General features: G+C 54.8%; 5 protein-coding genes across 5 annotated transcripts; 3 read left to right on the top strand and 2 right to left on the bottom strand.

Moving 5' to 3' along the window:
• Positions 1–454: 454 nt before the first annotated feature.
• On the bottom strand, positions 455–3,144 carry MONBRDRAFT_32173 (uncharacterized protein). The gene is made up of 7 exons (XM_001745325.1): positions 3,003–3,144; positions 2,701–2,830; positions 2,461–2,556; positions 2,143–2,295; positions 1,940–2,035; positions 1,259–1,797; positions 455–1,161 (listed from the first exon to the last, which is right to left on the bottom strand). Exons 3-7 carry the CDS (start codon positions 2,513–2,515, stop codon positions 829–831), a joined length of 1,176 nt encoding a protein of 391 aa, XP_001745377.1. The 5' UTR covers positions 2,516–2,556; positions 2,701–2,830; positions 3,003–3,144; the 3' UTR covers positions 455–828.
• Positions 3,145–3,635: 491 nt separating this feature from the next.
• On the top strand, positions 3,636–6,343 carry MONBRDRAFT_20855 (uncharacterized protein). Its single transcript, XM_001745165.1, has 8 exons — positions 3,636–3,709; positions 3,836–3,929; positions 4,030–4,163; positions 4,240–4,381; positions 4,532–5,378; positions 5,478–5,676; positions 5,818–6,025; positions 6,184–6,343. The coding sequence occupies exons 2-5, from the start codon at positions 3,848–3,850 to the stop codon at positions 4,690–4,692; spliced, it is 519 nt and encodes a 172-aa protein (XP_001745217.1). The 5' UTR covers positions 3,636–3,709; positions 3,836–3,847; the 3' UTR covers positions 4,693–5,378; positions 5,478–5,676; positions 5,818–6,025; positions 6,184–6,343.
• A 280-nt stretch (positions 6,344–6,623) lies between these two features.
• Positions 6,624–9,727, top strand: MONBRDRAFT_7723 (uncharacterized protein; the record flags this gene model as incomplete). Its single annotated transcript, XM_001745166.1, has 3 exons — positions 6,624–6,966; positions 7,221–8,945; positions 9,633–9,727. 3 exons carry the CDS (start codon positions 6,624–6,626, stop codon positions 9,725–9,727), a joined length of 2,163 nt encoding a protein of 720 aa, XP_001745218.1.
• Positions 9,728–10,562: 835 nt separating this feature from the next.
• MONBRDRAFT_7724 (uncharacterized protein) lies at positions 10,563–11,830 on the top strand (the record flags this gene model as incomplete). The annotated part of the gene is made up of 2 exons (XM_001745167.1): positions 10,563–10,800; positions 10,893–11,830. 2 exons carry the CDS (start codon positions 10,563–10,565, stop codon positions 11,828–11,830), a joined length of 1,176 nt encoding a protein of 391 aa, XP_001745219.1.
• A 611-nt stretch (positions 11,831–12,441) lies between these two features.
• Positions 12,442–13,560, bottom strand: MONBRDRAFT_7725 (uncharacterized protein; the record flags this gene model as incomplete). Its single annotated transcript, XM_001745326.1, has 1 exon — positions 12,442–13,560. One exon carries the CDS (start codon positions 13,558–13,560, stop codon positions 12,442–12,444), a length of 1,119 nt encoding a protein of 372 aa, XP_001745378.1.
• Positions 13,561–15,581: the final 2,021 nt, after the last annotated feature.

A 15,581-nucleotide genomic window follows, 5' to 3' on the forward strand; every position in this document is an offset into this window, starting at 1 on the left:
CCCCGGTCAGTTCTCATTGATCTCATCCTCGAGCCAACCTACCTCTTCCTGACTGGGACCACCTGGATGGTGATTGGCATCCTGCTGTGTGGCCTCGCCCTGGTGTGGGGATGCCTTGTTCCGTGTCTGCTCAGTCAACGCTGGCCCTTGTGGAGATTCAAGGCCACCTAGCAAGGAGTTCACATCGGCTGCGCTGAGGGGAGCTGTGGTCTGTTCATACTTCACTTGACCACCTGTGTATTTTTGGCTGCTGGATGCGATGTTTTCGAAGCGCACCCATAAGCTCAATACAAGATTCGGACGTAATTGATGCAAACGTGAATACAACATGCTATTACGTCACGCAATTCAGAGGTCCAGGCTTGCTCTACTTCAGCACCAGCCTGATTCGGTCTGGATGGGCACGATCGGGAGATGCACACCATCGAGTCCTTCTCTCACGCTGCGTTTGATTCATGTTTCATGATCATCAATTGTGTCGTGAAAACAAGCTAAAACAAACAGGTATCGCAACAAGAACAACGGACGGCTCCATGAAGCGCAGATCAGCGCGGGCTCACTCCCGGGAGCGCAAAGAATGAAATAAAAAAGTAACATGGCGTAAGGAATGGCTGGCATGCCGGCGACAACCCACATTCACATGTAAAAAAAAAAAAAAAAAATGTCGCTCCAAGCCGCAAATGGCCAAGGCGCATTGCGCCCGTCCCACAAATTCAGCTCGCTTGCAGATCGGACTTTCCATCGGATTGCTTCTGCCAAGTCGGCCATGGGTTCCGCGTAAGGGTGCACCAAGAGCCGAAAGCTGGTGGGCATCAACTCCTAGTCTGTTTACTGGGGACCCGTGGGCTTGGTCCTGCCTCCCCCACGCGCTCGCTGAAAGGCGACAGAAAATTCTTCGTCCCGTTGCACGGAGAGGGGCTTCTGTTGAGCGTGCTGGGACTCGATGGCTTTCATGCGATCCATAAAGGTACCGGGCTGCTGATTGGACTCGCGCTGTAGCTGTTGGTTGATGCCAATGCGTGCCTGAGCCCGTGGCTTCTGGCCAAATGAAGGACCAAAGAAATCATTCGCGCCTGATTGCGTGTCAAAGGCAACATCCTTCTTGATGCGCTGGGCTTGAATACGACCGCTGCTCGTGCGGTGTTGGGCTTGTCCCATAAACTGCGTGGTGATGGATGATGAGGTGAAGAGAGAGAAATATCAGAAAGGCACACGGGGGCAAGAGAAGCACCACCGGCAGTCTGCAGCAGGGGCATACCTTGTCAAAATATTCACCGGGTTGATCGCGCTCAGCGGGTTTACGACGATTAGCAGCTGGGTCTTCTGACACATTACGATGCTTGCCCATGTACATGCCCACATAGGAGGTGGCGGGCCCGCTATCAAAGGGCTGGTTTTTCTCAAAGATTCCCGGGCGACTCGGATCGGGCTGACCATCGGGACGACGTCGTGGGGCGCCCGCACCGGCCTTGCCAAAAGCGGCAGCCACGTACGAGTCGCCGTCGGCCTGCTGGAACATGAGACCCGACGAGGCCGCAGCCTTGCGCGGAACCCGGTCATTGAGGCCGACCTTTGGACGCGCACGTTCCCAGGGATCTGATGTATCATTGGGCACTGGATCTCGGCGATTGTCGCGGGCTGCCCGGCGGCGGTCCTGAATGGCCTCCCAGTTTGCATCGCTGTACTGCTTTTCGCGGGCTTTCTGATCGGCCATGCGTTGCGCCGCAACGTCAGGGTTGTCAAACATCAGATTGATACCCACGGGATTTGTTCGCACCATGGGCTGTGATTGTTTCCCTGGGCAAGCGGACGAGCATGGAAGCAAAGGTAGAATTTCACACACACAAGGGGTGAGGCCGAAATGTGGCAACACCATGCCATCAGCCTGGCATAAAGGAAAGAAGAGACGGGATGCGCATAACGTAGAGGATGCACGCACCTTGAAAGAACTCGTTTGCACGCTGAGCGACCTCAACCTGTTCAGCGGGGCGTTGGCGGCGGGCCTCGGGTAGCGCAACCGACTCTGTCAGACCAGCTGCGCGGAGAGGAGCGCGGAGGGATACCAGGGATCGCAGCAGATGGTGAGACTGCTGGCTTTATGGAGATGAAGCCAAGTTCAACTATGGAGAAAGCACGACATACTTTTGACTGTGTGCTCCATCATGCCGACCGAGCCATCAATGCCAATAGCCACATGATTGGTGCGTTTAAACTCGCGGCGAGGACTGCCGGTGGAAGGCTCATAGATGGGATTGGCGGTGGCCACCTTTGTTGTGACTGGATCAACGGGCGACACTATCAAGCCCACCATGATCACACAAAGGGGGTCAGCAAGCGAGCGACTGGAGCGTGCACGAAGAAGTCAAGGAACACAGAAGAAATTACCAAACACAACCGGTCTTGGATGTTTGGCAGAGAGGCGGGGGAGCAGACAAGCACAGCGCTAAACTAGGATCGTACTGTCGTGCGAAAGAAAGTTGCCCGAGTCCTTGGGCCGCGCATAGGCAGCCGCCATGCTAGCGGTAACGCGCTACAGTCAAGACTAGAAGAATTGTGCTACAACGCCATGTCATTGCGTCGAGCAACCGCGAAGTGGCGACAAAAAATGGGCACGGTGAGACCAGCCTGAGCATGGCAGGTTCGGGTTGCCCTCTTTTGCACCTTGGGAAACCTTGTCCGAGACCTGGGTGCACGACTCACCGCTGCTGTAGCGCCAAGATGAGCGAGGTGGACGGGACCACCTGCCAGCTCAAGAATGGCTGACAAGCCAGGCGACGCGATGTGGCGCAACACGAGCAGGCCCGCCTCGGTTCAAAAGGCAAGTCCTTGCCTGGCGCAAGGGTGCAAGAGGGCGAGGGTGCAAGGGTACAAGAGTACAAACATGAGAAGCAAAGTCCATGCCATCAAAAGGAATGGTCGGGCTGGTTCGGCTGGGCAGATACGGGGCCAGAATCGAGGCGACATTTGGCTTGACATCTGGCTTGAAACCGCTTGACGCGCACCTGTTTAGAATTTCTTGGCCTCGACGGCCAAGCTTTATTCTGACTCGCTTGCTAAGTGATTAATGGCAGCCCCCTCGCTGATGAGAATGCAAACCAGCAGACAGCAGCAACACCAAACACCGACTGGTGCGAGTGTGACACCACAGAGAGGCGCGTGTCTTGAAATGAAACGAGCGCGCTTTTTTCTTGACGAAATGGCAAGCAAAACAACAAAAAGGGATCTGATGTGGTTGTTGGTGTTGGTGTTGTTGTGGGGTTTGTGTTCCAACAACAACAACTTGAGTCTTCTGCCCTGAGCGCGGACACCATCTCATTTTGATGACAAATTGCCATCAGTGCACACTCGCACACACACACACACAACGACAGCAAGGGAGGAGCGGCAGCGGCTTGAGCTGGTCGCCAAGGCTGGTGGAGAATTACTACCATTTTGGTAACAAAAGTATCTTCCAAATAATAACATGAATAAGGCCGGAAATAGCTGTTCAGAACAGTGGTTTGACCCGATGTTCTGGAAAGACAAAGAATGTCATCTTGTTCATGGCCGCCACGTCAGCTCGCTTTGTGTTGTTCCACGTTGAAGAAGGTGAACGTTGAAGCTTCCTCTGTCTCGTGCTCATTTTCTGAGCCGGCGCCTCTCTGTCTCTGCCGCCCTCTCCCGACGCTCGTCGCTTGCCGTTGCCTGCATTCCTGTCTCATTCACAAAGGTTAGCTGGATCTGCCAATTGACGGTGCGCCGCCAGCCAGAGCCATATCTGGGCTGATTTAAATCATTGTCTCTGCTCACTACCCAGCTGCCTGCCTCCGCTCCGCCCCCTACTTCATGATCGCAGTGACCAAGCGCCATGCGAGCTGTCTTGTTGATCGTGGTCGTTGCCCTACTGGGCATGGCCTCGGCAGCCAAGAAGAACCCCAAGGAATGCGAGGGTACGTTTTGGTCTTGCTCCTTAGCCCTCTCCGCCCCTGTGTTCTCTCCTCACCCTTCCCTTTCACGTGTCTGCGCGCTCCAATCCTTCAACGGGTGCAGTGTGCAAAAAGGTCGTGTCTCGCGTCGTTGATACCGTCAAGGAGCAGGGCAAGGATGTCACAGACGTGGATGCCACTGAAGCTGCGCTTTGGAAGCTGTGCCGGGAGACGAAGAATCACAAGGAAGGCCGCTTTGTAAGTGCTAGCGCTGGCGCTTTTCTTTGCCTCACTCGGACGCTCAACGCTCGACTCACGCCCCTTGGCTTTGCAGTGCTACTACGTGGGTGCCGCGGACGATGCTGCCACGGGACTGGTGCGTGAGGTGACACAGCCTCTGTCGCGCTTCCTCCCCGCCGATGCCGTGTGCAACAAGCTCAAGAAGAAGGATTCCCAAATTTGTGAACTTGAATACGGTTCGTTGCTGCTGTCATCCATCTATCTTGGCCGCACCCCAAACGTCTAGCCTTGACACCAACGCCTTGTGCGTGTGTGTGTGTGTGTGTGTGGCACACACCGCTGAGCATCATCTCACTATCCCCTCCATGTGCGTGTATCTGAAACAGATGAGCCAGTGGACCTGAGCAAGATTGATCTCGAGAAGCAACGTGTCAAGGTTCTGAAGAAGATTCTCAGCGACCAATTCAACGATGCTTGCAAGGGATGTCTGGAAAAGTCAGACTACATCAAGCGTATCCGCGAACTCAGTGCCAAGCAGGAGCTCTGAGTGCCTTTGCCGAACCCTGTCACCCACTATCCGTCCCTACTGCGCTTCAAGCACCAGCGAGTCAACGGATCATGGGCATGCAAGCAAAAAAAACCCCCCACGGCCTTGAAGATGCGCCACTTTTCATCCTGGGGCTTGTCTGTATTTTTTTGTTGAATTGGGAAGCTTTCCCTTTTTTAAAAGTGTTAGTTCTTCAATGTTGTCACACCCCATTTTCATTTTCTTCTCTGAATCTGCGGAGTGTTTCAACTCTTAAAGGGCTTGGAAGGCGGAGGATTAGGTGGTCAATTTGCCCCGGGCTTGGCCCGAGCGTGTCGGTGCGTGGCCTCCGTACTAGTGCGAGGGTTGCTCAGCTGAGAATTCTTAAACAATCGATCTGCAACATTCACCGGCATCAGCCTGCACCTGGGTCAGCATCCATCTGCTTGGGACATGGCGACTTGGAGTAACAAGGGTCGTGGGCGCAGCCCAGCCCAACCACTCGCCGCAAGCATTCAAGTCTGGCAAACGCAAGCGCATTCTGAAATTTTACGCATGCTTGGCGCTCTTTTTGGACTTTTTGGGTGTTCCGTCCTCTTTGCTCTTCTTAGCCTTTTTGGCTGGAGTACTGGTTTTGCTACTGCCTTTGCTGCGCTTCTTGTCGCTAGAGCGCGAACTTGACGAGGTTGAGGTAGATGTGGCACCACCTATGCACAATCGGGCAACCGGGGCGGGTCAAACAAGGTGAGACAAGCCGGCTGCAGTTGGGGATCATGCGAAACAAGCGGCCGTCCGGCGTGCCGAACCTTGGGCGCCAAAGGGAGTGAAGCGGTGGACCAGGCCGGGAATTTGATGAATGGGGGCTGGTACAAGATCGGTGGCCAACTCAGCTTCAGGTACGTCAACGTCCTCGGAGAGACTGTAGCCCGCAGAGACGTAGCGACTAAACTTGAGCTTTCCCCGCTTGACTGAGGGCAAGACGGGGGCCAACCGCTGCTCTTCAAGCTAAAACCAGGACGTTGGTGTGCATGGGAAAGGGGAGAAGAGAGGCAACCATATGAAGGAGTCGACGCAGCGGTGAGCCAAGGATCCCGTTTGACAATCTGCAAAGCAGGTCCAAAAACTGAAGAGGTGGGGCACACACACCTGCTCGATGGGATGCAAGGCAAACTTGTGACCACCGGCCTCGATGCGCTGACCGTCGACCAGGACCGCTTTTTTAAGGACTGACGGGTCCATCATGAGGGGAAGCTGGATGAGGAAGAGGCCCTCATCGCCACCAATATCATCGTGAGAAAACTTGAACGTGCTCTTGCTTTCCGCCAGGCTGCGCTCCCGAAAGAGTGAGCTACTCCTAGATGGGGTGAGAAAAGACAGCAACCAGATAGTCCAAAGTAGAGACGGGAGCCAACGAGGCGAAGACACAGCAGAGGCAGGCTTGGTCAGGGGTGACATGCACAAGTAGGAGGAGAGGCGCAAAGCAAGCTGCGTGCCACCATCACAATCACGTACGAGGCCGCCATGTTGGTGTCCCGTCTGTTCTCTCGCTGCAGCAATGCCCTGAACGGCCGCGTATGAGCGTGAAGAAGAGGCGGCGTTGCTCGGTCGCGGTCTGCCTCAGGCTGTGGCCGACGCGAACAGCGCCAACGTGTGCTCTGATCTCTGATCAACCCAAGCAAACAAACACACATCTTACGCGCACGTTGATGGGCGCTGGACGAACAATTGGTAGCGAGAGAATTGTCATCTTTTGCATTCAAATTGCTGACATCGGTCTTCTCTCTGTAAATACGTGAGACCGCCATCATCTAATTATAGCGCATAAGAAGCCGTTGGAAATGGCGGGAAAGGTTTGTCGACATGCATTTTTCTTCTTCTTCTTCTTTTCTTCTTGGTTTTTTTTTCTTTTTCTTGGAAGGGGTGTGGGGCGTTGCTCTTTGGCATCCCGCATCATGGACGATCCATCGGATGACCTGCAGCGGTTGCATCTTGTGGAAAGAGCCACTGGGCAGTCTGAAAGCGAAGGGCAAGCCACCCAAAGTGAGCCTGAAACGCGCCGAGCCGAGCAAGCAACCGAGGACGAAGAGCGCGCAGAGCCAGCAGCCGAAGCGCACGGAGCCGAGGCCAGAGACCTAGCATTCGAAACTGCGCGGCTGAAAGCGCTCGAAATCGAGCTAGCAATCGAAACTGCGCGGCAGAAAGCGTGCGAAGCCGAAGAGCGCAAAGCCGCGCGCGAAGCCGAAGAGCGCAAACGGACGTTGTGCAGTGAAAAGGTTTGTCGTGCTCCGTCTCGCTGTGAGACCACCTACCACCTCTGCGCACGCCAGCCTCACTTGATCTGCGTTCACTAGCTCGCAATTTTGGAAAACATCTTTTGCGGCCTCACTGCGACCCACAACATGGCCCTGCGAAAGAAGATGATGGCATTCAATGATGATGCATTTGAGGAACTTGTCGTCCGTCTTATCAACAACGAAACCTCACCCCAGACGATGAACAAACATTTTCCCTTGAAAGGTGTGTTTGACGTTGTGTGTCACCCATTCCAGGTCTGCTGTCGGTCATTGTTGGGTGCACCTGCATACAGTTGGTGAGCCACCGCACTCACATGACCGTCTTTGATTGCACGTGTGCAGGCTTTACGTGGCAGACAAGAGAATCAGTTGCTAACGCGATGCCCTCAGTAGCGCCCTCATCTACCCCGACTCTGACCGATGCATATGAAAAGCTCGGTTGCATCGTCGCAGAGCTTCCCTGCAGTCACCACTACTACGCAGCGAAAATCGTCAAGCACATCGATGAGCTTTGCGCGGATGACAAGCGGACGATCGACAAGAAGTTGATCGAAGACCTCAAGTGGGCGGTCGATGTTGAGCGACATTCCCGATTGCCTCAGCTCCAGCAGGAGAGCGACATTTCTTCCCGATTGACTATCGTGCTGCAGCACCACTTTGGCCTGGACTTTGTCCATCAATATTCGATTGGCGACAAGAACACCCATGTCGATTGGGCGGGCTTTGACCAGAACCACCACGTTGTTGTCATGGGCGAGTGCAAAAAGGACAAGCAGCCTTTCCATCAATATGGAGGACAGGTTGCCAATGAACTCGAGCGACTGGGAGCCATTGCTACACGGTATGAGAGCGACAGCGAGTCCAATGGACTGGATGGCCGGAAGTCCACAGAGTGGCCCATTGTCAACATCAACGTGGTGGGAGACCATGTGAGCGCATACCTGGTCTTGACGATTTCTGGTGAGCGCTGGGCAGCGGTCGAGAAAGTCTTACCATCATTTCTGCCATCACTTGGGGTTGACAGTGCCAACAAAAAGAAGAAGTATTCCGGAGTGTTTTTTTTGCGCCTCGGGTGTGCAAACTTGTACAAAAATTCGAGGCAGGTCGAGTGCATCTTGCAAGCGTGCAAGGAGTTTGTGCTTGGTGATCAGGCAAGCTTGCTGGCTGACGCGCAGAAAACAAGATCGCGGCCATTCTTGCCTCGACAACCATTTCCTTGCCCTTTCAAGGACCTCTGCGAGAAAGATTTGCAATTGCACAAATCGTTTGGTCCCAGCGTGCAGGTCTACAGCGACGAGAAGCAACTCAAGGTGTTGTACAAGCACTTTGACTACTGGGGTCGCTTGTCAGGCCTCTGCAGTGCTTTGAGCAATGGCTTACGTGCCGCAGATTGCCGCCACCCGCCCGACGGCCGAATCCTGGAAAAGCTCGCTCAACTGGATGTGACGGGCTCCTTCTATCAGGAGTGGAAGGTGACGAAGCTTGCAACTGCCGTGCATGTGCTCAGCTACCCTTACGTGGAGCTGGCGCCCCCCAGCAAGCTCGAGCAACTGGCCCAGGTCATCCGCCAATTGGAGGCCATACACAGCGTTGGCTTTGTGCACGGCGACATTCTCCCTCGCAACATTCTTTTTTGCAGTGCCTGGGAGGGGCATCCAGCGGCCTTTCTCATTGATTTTGATCTCGGCCGGTTTCTCGTCGACAACCCTGTCTATGTCTGCAATTTTGCCGTGGAGGCGAGGGCGCTGAAGCCGTATCGTCACGTGGGTGCAGTGCCAAGTTCGAGGATGGACAAGAAGCACGATGGTTTTGCTTTGGCACGTGTCATGGAGGACTTTTTAGAGGATGACGACTCTCGTCAGGAGCTGGTGGCTGCGCTGAAGAAGCTTCACCTGGCTGACGCTGCCGATCTGTGTATGAAGTGCAAGCTGTTGTCTGAGTTTAAGATTTCTGTGCCGGGCAAGGCGACCGGAAGTCCTCGTAAGTGAGCCAACTCAAGGGTGTGTTTGCCAATCTTGACCCAATTTCTGTCCACGATTTTCTGTTAAAGCCGTGTTATCATGTTTTGACTGCGCGTTGTATTGAAAGCTGACTGCATGAATGAAAGCCATACTTCTTCACTCCCAAGAGGCAGCCTACCAAATTGATTGTGCCAAGCAGTGCGCCTAATGCAAACACTGTAGCTGCTAGCAGCCGCAGACCAATCGATCTCAGATCCCGACACCACGATACCTTTGCAATTCGCTCCTGTTGCGCCGAAGCAGCGGCACCGAGCTTGATCGCTGTCGGAACCTCATGGTGCTTTGCTCACACACACACACACACACACACACACACACACTGGCTCATTGGCTTTCGGTGACAAAAGTGCCCCATTTACACGAACCCAGTCGGGCAGCCTGACAGCAGTCATTTCGTTCATGCACTCTGTCACAGCTCCCTGCATCTACTTCCTTTCCTCCTCTCACCGTTCTGACTCCATTTCTTGCACTTCCCGAGTCCAGGACAGCAGGCTGCACTTCGCCATGGTGAGCGAGCATCGCTCCCTTGGACATGGATCACGCAGGCGGGCAATGTCAACGCCTTTGGCTGGACACATTGTCACGGTTGCCGTGTTTGGTGCGCGGGCAGGCGTCTAAAAGCATTATCCCCTTCTTCTGCGTCCAGGAGGTGGCGCGATCCAAGAAAGACAAGAACAGGCACAGATGCAAACGATCAACAAAGGAGGAACAATCGATCGTTGGCAAGTCAACGGGCTTTAGCAGCATCCACCACCAGCTGCCGCCTGCGCAGAGGCGCCACCGTCTTCCTCCACCTCAACACGGTGTGGATCTCGTCGTCGACGCCCAGAGTCCGTGGTACCGTGGGATCGCAAGGTGTCGGCGGCGAGTGGTTGAGCATGTGCACAGCAGCAGTTGCCTCGGTCTGTGTGGACAACAGAGGCTCGCGTGTTGGGCATATGGACAGCAGCAGCTGCCTCGGTCTGCGTGGACAACAGAGGCTCGCGTGTCTTAGATGCGGTAGCTCCAGAGCTAGATGTAGCAGCTGGCGTGTTTGATGGCATGGGATGCTGTGGTATGCTGTGGCATGGCTGCCTCTGTTGTTTTGGGCGTCTGAGGTCAAAGTTGGTCGTTTGAAGCTCTGCGTCTCGCGGCCCTCCTGGCGAAATCTGGGCTTCATAGCGTCACTGGGTGCAAAGTTACGGCAATTTCAATTGGGCTGGGTCGATCCGCCGCTTCAACCCGCCGCTTCAATCGCCGCCATTCCCAAAAAAGGCCGCGAGATGACCCCTCTCGCTCAGCCGACCCAGGCCTGCGGCAACGGCTCGCTCTCTGCACTCCCGCAAGCTAGCGCCTCCATTCTTTTTGCGTGTGATGGCCAACACACTTGGCCAGGGCGTGGTGTGGCTAACTCCGAATCTCCAAAAAGGATGATAATCAATTTCTTAATTGAACCTTACACAAAAGAAGATCGGCAAACAAAAGCATAGGCCAGTAATGTCATAAGCTTAACTCAAGCTATGAAAACAGTTTCGTCGTGTGCGTGGTCTTTTCACAGCACGGACGGGTCGCTGATGATCGTTGGACAGCAGCGCAAATGGCGATGACAGCGCGGTGGTGCGTGTGGGTGGTGGCGGCCAGCTTGGTCCTCCCGTCATGGAATGCCGATGTCATGGCGGACGTGGCCGATCCAGATGATGACGTTGCTCTGGTCACACCGCAAGGAACTTACTGCAACTATCCGCATCGTTGTGTGGGCTCGCGCTGCCGCTTTGACCGCACGAACCTAAATGCTTATTATCCGCCGCAGTGCACCGATTGTCGCTGCATCAAAGGTAAGAGCTGTCCGTTTACGACACCGCAGTAGGGTGCAACTTGTGCGCATGATCTCGAGACGCCCCTCGACTCACTTCCGCTCGTCTTGCAGTTCCAGAACATCCCATCAAGCCGGCCCTCCCATCTTCCCTCATCGACATGCGCGGCGCACCTTATTGTGACTACTCCACATCTGAGCGCTATGTCAATAAGAACAAGTACACCTTCACCTTTACCGTCTCAACCGGTCACTCAGGGACTGGGTTTTTCGGTCAGAAAGCCATGTGGGCACACGCGCTGAATATGAACAAGAGCGACACCCCAGTCGCCGTTGGCCACGAGTACCATCCCCGTCGCTATTTCTTGGCCGGTCTTCAATACCGCTCGAACATGTGTGAGGCTGCCTGGACATTTGCCGTTGAAGAACTAGTCCCCTTTATTGAGAGCGAGCTCAGGGACAAGAACAGCACGGCATATTATGCCTCGGGACATGACCTGACCATGGGCACCATGCATGCCCTGTTAACATACTTGGGCTCAGCCGCCCGATTGGTCCGCCTACGCCGCTCACGTCGGGCCACAGCTCAAAGCTTTTACATGTCTGCCCACAATGGTCCCCAGTCCAATGCCTGCATCTTTTGTGTCAAGCCCTACTCTCCGTTATCGCGATGCCCCCTCCGTGATAGGGCCGTCTTTAAGAACCTGACCCCCTTCCAAGCCTATCTGGCCCTGGTGGATGAGAATGAATGTCAATGGCAATCATACCTTTTTGCTTATCCCCGCTTGCCCCATCTCACAATCAATTGGTCCGGCAAGCTGACCAGCGACCATGTTGTGGGCCTGGCCAAGTTTGTCCTCAACATTGACCCCAATCCAAGAGAGAATGATGTCAATGCCAGTGCTGTGCAAATCAACCACCACGCTGGAGTGAAGAAACGCGCGGCCCTGGACCAGAAGCACCTGGATCTCGAATACGCGCAGTACACGCGCATTCTCGGTCTTTCTCCAAAAGACTGCAATGAATACACTTGCGTTCCCATGCTGGACTAGTTCTCTCCCTTGAGCTTTTGCCGCCAAATCCATGTCTCATCGGCGCAACGACCTTATTGGATATCTATCCCTACTTTAAGCCAATCCCTAGCAGTCATGTGCAGTGCCATGTAGGCATGCATAACATGCCATGCACGTACAACAATGAGTTCAAGATTGACGTCGATTGACGCACGTGCGACGACCGTATGATCGTAATTAAGGAAAAGAAAGCAGCAACGGCCTTTGCTTTCATGTCCACTCCGAGTCAAATGCATCATGAGGTAGACCAGCTCGACGGCAAACGACTCAGCAGGCAGGCAACAATCACGTCAATCGCCTGAGGCAGTTGTGGAGTTTTCTCAACCGTGTTGGGCTCTGATATACAAATTTAGATTCTATTAAAAATTATTATGAAGAGGCACTTCATCGAGTCATAGACATGGCGTGTCATGCCAAAAAACATCAAGGTACTTGCTGCTAAATCATTCCTCGTCTTGTGGCGCTATCCAAGCGCGCCGACCTGGAAGGTTTTGGCACTCGGCACACTTCTGCGTCCTGCAGTGAGAAGACTGCATTAATCAAGAGGAAGAAAATTATGGTTGTATTATTCATGACCATTGTTATCGAGCCTATAGATCTACGATTGAACAGTTTGGTAGCCGGTGGCGAGCCCAGGTGCTTCGGGCGTGGCCATCGATGCGCCCAGACCCCAACTGAGCTGATTTTGCACGCTCTTGGCTGCAATGTCGGTGGTAGACAGGCATGTCAAAGCAGGGATCGAGAATCCTATAACGACCTTGCGACCTGAAGAAGTGAACCAGTCGATTTTCGGCACCGAGACGATTCTGAACGTGATCGATCAAGTCCAGGACGTCTTGGGGAACAGGGGCCGACGTCAGGAAGGCATCCGCAGTGCTAAGAAAGGCTCCGCCAAATTTGTCAGTGCAAAGATTTTTTGGCAGCTGGGGATTCGCTCCACCCCCCGACTCCTTTGGGCATGAAGGGTGCGGGTGCCGTGTCAGCACATACATCAGCGGCTTGTTGAACTGCGATTTGTCCAGGCAGACGAAGGTCAGGTTGGAGAGCTCAATGTCGCTGTTGGCAACCATGATTAGCTGACCCGGGTGGGCCGCTGCATTTGCAGAAGTGAACAAATCCTTGTACGTGGGTTGCTCGTGGAACACCTCAATCTTGAGCTTGGGCAGCTTGCGCTGAGTAGGTCGCAGGGTCGCCGCCCAACCCTTGTCGGTGAGCATGATCAGTTTTTCGACCCAGGGTGACTCGAGATTGGTTCGCAAGGCGGCCAGGATCTCCTCGTGCCGGGATGTATGATAGATACCGCCTATGGAGGTGACATAGATGATTCGTTCATGGGACACACTGGACGAGGACAGTGACGTTGCCGGCGGGCGAGAAGCCGCCGCGGCATCAGCCTCCTCGCGAAGCTCCTCCAGAAGTCGGGCTTCCAGTTTATCACGCGATATCGCCGCCGTGTTACTCTGCAACATCTTACGAACATTGTCTGGGGCACGACTCTCCAGCAAAGCTAACGCGTCAGAAGTCACGACCGGCTGGGCCGTGCGGGCAGACGGGGTGGTCGGTGGCGGCTGCTTCTGCTTGCCCGACGCTGGCAACGGCCCCAGCACGGCAACCGCGAGTGCGCCCCACAAAATAAACCTCAACACGGTTCGACGCCCAAGGCCACCACGAAATGTCAACGGAGACCAAGCCCTCGTGGCTGCCATCATGTGTGCAGCAGACAACCCGTCGCATCAAGACTGCTCCTTGCTCCTTGACAGCGTGCATGAGGGAACAAGAAACTGCTTCCAACAACAATCTTGAACACGAACAGGTTTCGTCTTACAGCAAACGCACATAACCCTAAAATATATTATAACCCTAATCCTTAACCCCTACCCAAACCCCCATTTAATATTTGTTAATTTATTTTATTTGGCTTGAAAAGGGTTCAACGGCAGCAGCCTGTGGCTAGCTGTACCTTCTGCCTCGAGAGGCCCATCATACAGCGCGACAGGATGTGACTCATGTCTCAGAGCCCTTTTCAGCATCCAGCCCATGTGTGTACTGAGGCCGAGGCACCAACGAGATTGTACCCAAATTTCACGCAGCAACCCAGAGTAATTTTTTCAGAGGACGAAGTCAGTGAGGTGACCGCTACACCCGGACCTCCAACCATGACGGATCGACCGTTGAATGGGTATTGTACGTGGTGCGGGGCCCCCGTGGCTCGCCTCGTCGTGGGCCAGAGTCATGCCCTTCGGCTCACCACATGTGTAAGTTGCTCAAGTTCCCTTCGTCTTGGCTCCTCGCCCTTTCCTGCTGCGAGGCCTCACGATTGGATGCCTTCAGGGCCAGTGCGACAAACCAGCTGATGAGTACCTCGAGTACAACACGGTGCTGATCTGTATCAACCTCTTTCTCGTCAACGTTCAGTGTCTGCGACATGCCATTCAGAACACCCCACGTTGGACTTCCCGTTGGACCTTTCGCCTTCTCACAACCCTCCTGCTGGCGCGCACCGTCATCCTCCACCAAGAAGCAGCCGTGTCAACCTCCTCTCTATCGCTGGGTCTGATACCTTCAGACCAGCTGGCTACCCGTCTCGCAGAGCTTCAGGGCGTGCGGCGTACCCTTCCTGAACTCCATCCCATGCTGTTCACGATCCTAGTGACAGCTCTTGGGCTGGCGGCCGCCATCGCAACCTACATCATGGCCACCCGATTGCTAGCCCCAGCGCAGTCACGATATGCCCTCCGCACGTACTTGGCCGCCCAAATCTGGTCCCCCTTTCTGGCTCTCGTTGCGCTCCACCTGACTGGACATCAGCCTGCTTCTTCTTACCTTGCCCCGGCCTGGGCACAGTACCCCTTGCAGCTATGCTACCTCACTGCCTTTGCCAAGGTCCGTCCAATCACACCGCACCCCCCCGCACAACCGTCATGGCCTGAACACCGCGTTATCATGTCGTCACCATGCCCGCGTGTCACCTGTACACGGTGGTGTCCGCTTGATGTGCGTACATAGGCCATGGGTGTATCCACACCAACGGCGCTGATACTAGCGACCATGGCCGTTGGTACCGACTGGGCAGTGACTTGCTTTGCCATCGCCCACGGACAACTCCTGACCCACCGCCTCGCTCGCCTCGAGGCTTGAGAAGAGACCCATGCACCCTCATCTGCCAGCCCCAAGATCAGCCTCAAGGCTTCGTTTTGTGACCATACCGCACTTTGCAACGCGAGTGGCTGCATCACGCATGCCTCATCGCCGATTTGTATCACGTCGAAAAGCGAGAATTAGAGCAAGAGTTGGCAACAAGGAGGAGAAGACGCGGCGGCAGCAGCAGAACCCCCCCAAAAAAAGCGTCAAACAAGAAAAATACTACGCCCCAAAGGGCCAGTCTCAGCATTTAGGTGTCAGGGTCGCGGTCTCCGATGTTCGCCATGGCCACCGAGAACGCGGGCGGGCAGAGGCCACCATGGTCCCAGTCCCACTACGGCGGACCACATCTGCACGTGTCTCTCGCGACTCCTTCTCAGCCTTGGCACGCATGGGGGGCAGCCTCAAGCGAAGCCAATCCTGCCGGACGAGCCATCAAGTGCCATCCCAAGCGCCATGCCAACGTGAATCACAGTGCAATGAGCCAGGCCCCATCCACGGTCACGGATTTCCTACCTTCTTGGTGCTGGATAGCCGGGGGCTCGCTGTCGGCACGGCTGCTTGTGTCAGCACGGTCTTCTTGGCCGAT

Source organism: Monosiga brevicollis, genomic scaffold, assembly GCF_000002865.3.
Source record: "Monosiga brevicollis MX1 MONBRscaffold_8 genomic scaffold, whole genome shotgun sequence".
Lineage (NCBI taxonomy): Eukaryota > Choanoflagellata > Craspedida > Salpingoecidae > Monosiga > Monosiga brevicollis.

Coding starts and splice junctions, on each gene's coding strand:
- MONBRDRAFT_32173 (XM_001745325.1), bottom strand. CDS start 2,515: ATGGCGGCTGCCTATGCGCGGCCCAAGGACTCGGGCAACTTTCTTTCG. Junction 2,296..2,460: donor CAACTTTCTTTCGCACGACA/GTACGATCCTAG, acceptor TGGGCTTGATAG/TGTCGCCCGTTGATCCAGTC. Junction 2,036..2,142: donor GATGGAGCACACAGTCAAAA/GTATGTCGTGCT, acceptor CTCTCCGCGCAG/CTGGTCTGACAGAGTCGGTT.
- MONBRDRAFT_20855 (XM_001745165.1), top strand. CDS start 3,848: ATGCGAGCTGTCTTGTTGATCGTGGTCGTTGCCCTACTGGGCATGGCC. Junction 3,930..4,029: donor GAACCCCAAGGAATGCGAGG/GTACGTTTTGGT, acceptor CAACGGGTGCAG/TGTGCAAAAAGGTCGTGTCT. Junction 4,164..4,239: donor ATCACAAGGAAGGCCGCTTT/GTAAGTGCTAGC, acceptor TTGGCTTTGCAG/TGCTACTACGTGGGTGCCGC.